Source organism: Xyrauchen texanus, chromosome 31, assembly GCF_025860055.1.
Source record: "Xyrauchen texanus isolate HMW12.3.18 chromosome 31, RBS_HiC_50CHRs, whole genome shotgun sequence".
In the NCBI taxonomy this organism is placed as follows: Eukaryota; Metazoa; Chordata; class Actinopteri; order Cypriniformes; family Catostomidae; genus Xyrauchen; species Xyrauchen texanus.
The window spans coordinates 31856140-31863918 of NC_068306.1; the positions used below are offsets into that span (position 1 = coordinate 31856140).

General features: G+C 34.3%; 1 protein-coding gene across 1 annotated transcript; it reads left to right on the forward strand.

Annotated features, from left to right (window-relative positions):
- The first annotated feature begins 4386 nt into the window (after window positions 1-4386).
- Window positions 4387-7374, forward strand: LOC127625374 (homeobox protein MSH-D). Its single transcript, XM_052100633.1, has 2 exons — window positions 4387-4721; window positions 5972-7374. The coding sequence occupies exons 1-2, from the start codon at window positions 4424-4426 to the stop codon at window positions 6391-6393; spliced, it is 720 nt and encodes a 239-aa protein (XP_051956593.1). The 5' UTR covers window positions 4387-4423; the 3' UTR covers window positions 6394-7374.
- The last annotated feature ends 405 nt before the right edge of the window (window positions 7375-7779 follow it).

Here is a 7779-nt window from a genome sequence, read left to right on the forward strand (position 1 = left end):
TTTAAAGCAACAATGTCACTCTTTTCAACATCACTTAGTCAGCAACTTCCAATGTCGACAAAAAGGTAGACTTGCAAAAGGGTGCCCATCATATGTTGAGTGAATATTATTTTTATATTACATGATAATTTATTACCTCTAAGTAATACCTTCCTCCCTTGAGCTAATTGAAGCTGGCGCCATCCTCCCATTGGTGGGTAGCAATTTACTCTCATTACTGCAAAAGTTTGCTCAGAAGAGAAGTCTCCGGAAGCCTAATATGGTACTAATAAAAACAAAGTGATGACAGTTGCTGTCACCTGTGCCAAGTCTTGTCATGCAGTACAATTAGTGAGACAATGCCTTTGATCTCTTACTCACTGCGGTATCTGTGTAAAAAGACAAGAAATTAAATATTTTCCTCAAACATTTTGAGATGTGTATTCCATAGAGTGACTGTCGCAATTTCTTAACTTTTGTAGCCGAAAGTTTGTCAAGTTGGGCTTTTGTTATAAAAAAATGTTTCAGAACTGACCAGTGTTGATCTAAAGTTTCCCAAAATGTTTTATGCTTTCTTAAAGGAATATTCTGGGTTCAATACAAGTTAAGCTCATTCGAAAGCATTTGTGGTGTAATATTGATTACCACAAAACTTAATTTCCATTTTAAAAAATAAATAAAAAATCAAGGTTACAGTGAGGCACTTACAATGGCAGTGAATGTGATTTTTCATTTTCTAAAACTCACATTAATTCTTCTGCTAAAACTTGATTTAAAGTTGTTTAAATTGTAATTTTTTGAGGGATTATAAGGTGTACGTGTTATATTGCTTAACACGGAAAAATGTAGTCAGTGATTTAATCACATTAAAATCATGATAACATGCATTTTGTTCATGTCTTGAGGCTATACTTTTGAAACAGTATTTAAAATTTTACGGATTATCCCCCATTCACTTCCATTGTAAGTGCCTCACAGTAACCCAGATTTTTGCTTTTTTTAAGAAAAGGAGGGACAAGTTGAAATACATTTTTGAGGTAATCAACATAATGCCACAAATACTGTCAAATGAGCTTCACTTGTATTGAACCCAGAATATTCTTTAAAAATCATGTCTAAACAAAGATATACAACAATATACAACAATACTGTAGCACTGTGAGATTTAGTTGAAATGTAAAGTGCATTATAAATAAAATGTATTATTATTATATTATTATTATTATTATTATTTTGCCTTCACATTGAGTTAATAGAAATCCCCATAGAGTAAAGAAAGATCAAGAAGGCATAAAATTTGGTCAGGCACTGCGTTTGATTTGGAGGATCATAGTGTCTGTTAAACTGAGAAAATGCATAAACGGATAGTTAGATTGAAGAAATTTAAGTACCTACTGAAGCATTCCACTGCTGTGAAGTTGAGCCCATAATTACCATGCACAAGGTGTGTCCAAACATACCAGAAGCTCCAAACCAGGAGCTCTGTTTCTGACATTTTCTCTAGTCTTTGGCTAAACTACCTCCATTATTTGATAAAGGTCAAAACGATTAGGCAATGAGGAAAATGGATGTGTTGGTCAATTTCAAAAAGTCTTATCCTAAAGGGCCATTAACCTGCTTCTCTTGAATACAATATTTAGGGCATAGCATTGCTTATTCTCTCTCTCTCTCTCTCTCTCTCTCTCTCTCTCTCTCTCTCTCTCTCTCTCTCTCTCTCTCATGGTAAGTATTTCTCACATGTCTTCTGTCAGGTCCTATGATACTCAACTGTGAAACTCTACGGAAAGAGTAGGATTGTGCTTGACAAAGTGCCTCAGGGCAGGGGCGGCTGAGTGTGTGCATGTGTGTGTATTTGCGTACGTGTGTATGTGTGTGCAGGGAGGCGATTCCTGAGTGGAGCCGCTAAACTGCCACAGTTTCTCCCCCGAGGAGAGGCTCCTTTCATCTCGCCCCTCACTGGCGCCTTCACAAACCTCAGATTGTCTGTGAAATCACCCTGCTTAATAAACGCTGAGGCTCCTGGGAACGACAAGCTAGTAGAATCTCACCCTGCAGCTTTAGTGCACACACAAACACACACAGAGACCAGTCCAACAAGCAGCTGATTGCTCCCCCAGCTATTTATTACAAGAGAAGAAGGGTGATGTTTCGAGTGTGATTATCCAAATACACTAAGTGTCATTTACAAACAATTCCCCCATCTAGGACCAGCTTGAAAGTAATCTGTCTTAGTTAAATGCCGTATTACTGTGCAATGTCATCACCTCAGAGTCTACAAGACATACATTTTGTGATAGACACATATCCTTGTTCTCTGAGAACAATAATTTGTTTTACTTTGAAACCAACTCTTGTGTTTGAGGAGTAAACACCCTAATGCTTTCTGCTGCTTACTATTGTTGTAAGGAACACATCCTTTTTATAAGGAGATTAGACGGCGTCAAACTGCAAAAGAAAAATACATTTTAAGCAAATAATAAACCGTAATGTTTTATAACGCAATGCTATTTTGCACTGTAATGCTTCACATCTCAAATTTTCTGATTAATGTTGTTAAACTGATGTTTTTTTTATATATTTGATTCTTAAATTATTAGTTATATTCTTACCTTTATGAACACATTTGTCTATTGACCTGTTTCAGTGATGTCACTTTTTCCTTGCAGTAGCCATATTTGTAACCAGCAGTGTGTGGAAGCAATGGTGGTGAACTGAAAAACACCTGTGAAACAATATTAAGAAAAATATTGAAAAAATAGCTTTTGATCCATGCCCATATACAGGTCTGAAGTCAGAACAAAATATGGCCAAATTTGAATTTTGTAGATATTTAAATATATTATTAGAAATAATTTATCTCAATATGCTGGCTAGTCTGATGAGTGACTGGCAAGTACATGCCCATTGGCACATCACCATACACATATCTTATTCAGAAGATATATACAGTATGTTTTTGTGCTGTTTTCTGCACTGATTTAGTCACAATGTACAAAACATCTGTGATGATCCCGACTGTATTAAAGCAAGAGATGCTTTTATCTCATGAAGAATCCACAGAAAGCACCACAGGCATATTAGTGTATATGATTAATATGTTTACATTGTAGTCTTGTGGTCTTAATAATGTCTGTGCTTCATAATTTGATGATGTGTTGTTTATTGACTAACATTATTATATACACATTTTAGACTATATATTGGCATCATTGTGCTTTTTATTCATTTCAATGTGTTACAATTATCACATACCTTTATAAAGTCTGGGTATTATGAATTTATTGACGTCCTATGTGCATTTCAGGTTTAATTGTCTTGGACTAAAGTATGGTATAAATATAATTGACACGTGTACACATAATTGGCATGTCTTTTAAATTAGATAAAAACCAACAAGTGTTTTATCCGTGCTGTCCCCCTTTAGCACAGCTTGACTTTGGGGAAATTAAGCTATGTCACTTGAAAGTTATAACTTTTCTGAAAGAAAAATGACATTTTGGCTCTCGTAAGTAAAGTGGGGTCTAAATTTTTCAAGAATTAAAAATAGAAAATAAAATTTCACCAACTTTTGTCATACCACACTGCACAGCACACTGAACGTATATGAAATTTTGGTCACAAACAAGGCGGTGCGGTCATACAGTGACGTCACATAAGCCTGGTGTTTGATTTTTCTTTCGTTTTTTACTGCAACTGAGGGATACTCAGGTTTGTATGCCATTATACATTTTGAAATATACTCAATGTATTTTATCAGTAGTTGGGCCTCTTGGTCTTTAACTGAGTACCATTGTGCTAAGTGACAATCCTGCTTGCAATACATTAAAAAAATATATTTTTGTATGTAGTAGGCCTACATAACCATTACGTTTCTTTCTTCTCAATATATAGAATTTAATTACCAAAAAATCCAGAATATTTGGCTAATTTTGTCAATACTCTTTTTTTAATATATTTATTGCACATTTAATTTCAGCTGAGAGATACTTGTCTTTGTGGGCATGTTTGCTGGTAAATTTGACATCTTGCTCTTAACCTTTGTGCCATTCTACTCTCATATACTTATAATTAATAAAACAAACATCCTATCTAAAATAGTTTATTTTTTTATTTATTGTTTCTTCAAGTTTACTAGTAGCATAATCTGTACAGTACGTTATGCTATGACTCTTTCGTCTTAATCCATTGACTGCATTTACCAAACTTGCAGAATCTTTCACTCAATGTGTCGCTGTGATCTTGTTATGACTGACACTTACTTCCAAACCTCTGTAAACCAATCTCTAATTTCAGAGCGCACTCCCTATTCCGGCAGCGCTCTGATTGGCTCTGCAAGTTCTGCTGTCGCCGCGTGCCTCAAGGCAACAAAGGCTTCGTGAGTTTTGCGTGCGAGACGTCAGAGTGACTTTGAAGTTCGGGCGTCCAGAGGCGAGCCGCACGGAGGATGTCCGCGAACTTGAGTGGATCAGACGGAGATCGGACCATGGAGCAGCGCAAAAGTCAGGTATCCAGCCATCCCTTTAGCGTGGAGTCGCTCATATCAAGCCACAAAACTAGTAAAGACTTCGAAAGAAGGCGTGAGGAGGATTTATGCAGTCCATTGGCTAAGACTGAGATCAGGGATTCTTGTGGTTCGGCTGGAATTCCAAAGCAATTTATGCAGACATCACCTGTCAAATCGGAATCCCCTGAACCGGATGACTGTACATCATGGGTGATGGACTCTAGATACTCTCAAACGCGTGAGTAAAGTTGAACATTTGGAATAAACACACCATTTCGTGTCAGTCTAACAGGGTCCGTGATCTCTTTTAAAATTATCATGCTTGCTTTTGCAATTTAGGTAATTTAATAAAATAAAATAAAAAAATGAAATAAAAATAAAACAAATTGCATGCGAGACAGACAGATATATATATATATATATATATATATATATATATATATATATATATATATATATATATATTAGATAGATATATATAGATAGATAGAAAATAATAACCTTAAAATAACATTTAATAAATAAAAAAATGAAGGTTACATAAATGGGTTTTTGCAGCAGTGTCATAGGAAAAACAATTTTTGGATTCTGCAAAGAACCTTAAATAATAAATAAAAAATAATAAACATTTTAAAGCACCTTTTTATAGTCTCAAGAACCCTTTTCCTGTACAAAGAACCTTTTGTGAAATAGCAAGATTCCATAAATGTTAAAGGATCTTCATGGATCCATACATGCTTATAAAGGAGCTTTATTTTTAAGAGTGTACTATATAGGGGAATGTGCAATCTGTGTTTTCAGTTATGTTTAGCAGGCCTAATCTATCAGATTAGAATCCAATATGATGTAATATAAACACTAACTCCTTGTGTTAAAAAAAGGGAAATCTGACAATTATATAATTTATTTTACATAAATCAATATTTCACCGTTTGTTATATCTTGAAATGTACCTGATGGCCTGAAGCCTCGTGCAACTAAGGGGAATTAATACTTTATAGATAAACAAATAATAGGCTTAATTCAACACAGCACAGTATCCAGTTTTATTTAGGTAAACTGTGATTTGATTAAGATCTAAACAGTATTATGAAGTTAATACTTATCATGGTGTGCCCTTATAAGTTCAAGAAGATTGTTACTCAGAATGTAGAATATAATGTCCAATATTTGGTATCTCTGTATATTTACCAAAAATGACAAGGAATGTTGACCACAGTATAAACTAAATCTCAATATAAGACTATTTAAAGGTTAAAGGTTATTAAAGAATTATTCAGTGTACGTTACATCAATGCATTTGGCAGAAGTTTTTATCCAAAGTGACTTGCAGTGCACAACATTCTTTGTATACATGTTTTTGTGTGTGTGTGTGTGTGTGTGTCCCTGGGAATCATACCCATGACCCTGGCAATGCTGGCATCATGCATTACATTTAAATAATAAGGTTTTAAACCTATTTCTCTTTATATCGTTTTCCCACCACAGGTCAGGTAAGTCCATGTCCTCTCCGCAAGCACAAGACCAACCGTAAACCCCGCACACCATTCACCACGTCCCAGCTCCTTGCCTTAGAGAGAAAGTTCCGGCAGAAACAGTACCTGTCCATTGCAGAGCGAGCAGAATTCTCCAGCTCCCTCACCCTTACAGAGACCCAGGTGAAGATATGGTTCCAGAACCGACGGGCCAAGGCCAAACGTTTACAAGAAGCCGAGCTGGAAAAGCTCAAGCTGAGTGTCAAACCTACACTGCATTCGAATTTCAGTCTGCCTCTTCCTCTTGGGACCCAGCTTCATTCGGCGGTCTCGCTCTATGGGCAGACATACCCCTATCAGAGGCCTTTACTGCCTGTTGCTCCAGTAGGGATTTATGGAACCCCTTTAGGGTACAGCATGTATCATCTAGCCTAAGATCTATGAACTTGTGCTGTTGTGCTGGGGATGTATACAAAGGAAATGTTTACATAAAGTAAAAAAAAGAAGAAAAAAAAAAAAGCAACAGTTATCAAATTCAGTAAATATTTCATAATGTGCCTTCGTACACAGGTCTTAAATGCCTGAAATGAAATTCGGGATATCATACCTCACTTTCCACTGACAGAGAGATCAAATTTGACCCTGTGGATGGATAATTCTATTGCCAAACCTTTTTGTACAATATATTTGTATCATACATAATTATGTAATATATTGTAAAACTAATTATTGCTTGTACAAAATTATTGTTTTATTATTTAGATAAATTCCACTGCAATTGATGCTGATTTAATTTCATTTCGTAATATGTTCTGACAAGCTTTAGATTTTATTATTTTATTTTTTATTTTTTGTCTTAGCCACTTTCTTTTCTATTAAAGCCCTAGGTATTTTTGCTTAAATATTTTAAAAGAATTTAAATGCCAAGTTGAATGCTTTAATATAAGCAAACTATTGGTATATTCACATTGAGAAGAAACAAACATTGAGTTTTTACATCAAAAGTTTAAAGATTTTTTTGCCCTATACTTTTTGTTCTAAACATTCAACAAAATGTTTAACAAAGAAACAAGTTCTACAATATCATATATGCAATTATGTTTTTGAAATTAGTCACTTGTAACTAAAATATGGAACTTTTATTTTTGTGCGACATTTATACATAATGTTTATATTTATACTGTAATTGTACTTTTCTGAAATGCCTTTAAAAGGTGATGACATGTACAGTTAGTAGATTCTAAGAACGGTATTTGACTTTTTTAATAAAAAAATAAATACAACAGCATTTGTTTATTAAATGTTTTATTATATATTTAATATTACTTTTTATTAAAACATACTATTTCAAAAAGCACTTCAGGAAGTTTAGTTCAGAGAAGAATACTTTCTTTAGTAATTCAGCTTCAAAATCGACTAGGCCACATAAAGAGGCCTGTTCTATTCTATTCTATAAGATTGTATGAGATTACAGTAGGCTAATTATGTGGTTCCCTGGAATTTAATTCTGGGTAAATAGTGCAACTGTCCTAACGTGCCAAGTTCGTCCATAATTAATGTATAGGCAGAATTGCTGAGAAATGTCAGATGAGTACAGCAGTTTCTTTTAGAGTAAATTTGTATAAGTTGTCAACACTTATTAATAACTTTTATTAAAAAATATCAATTACGATTAACAGATCCATAGCTCATTTAAATTCAAATGTGAATGCCCATGAAAGTTTATGAATCAAAGGTTTCAATAAATTTGAAATTTAATGTACATTTACTGATGATCTGTATGGTATCATTAATAAGAGTTATTGTAGAATATTACTGATT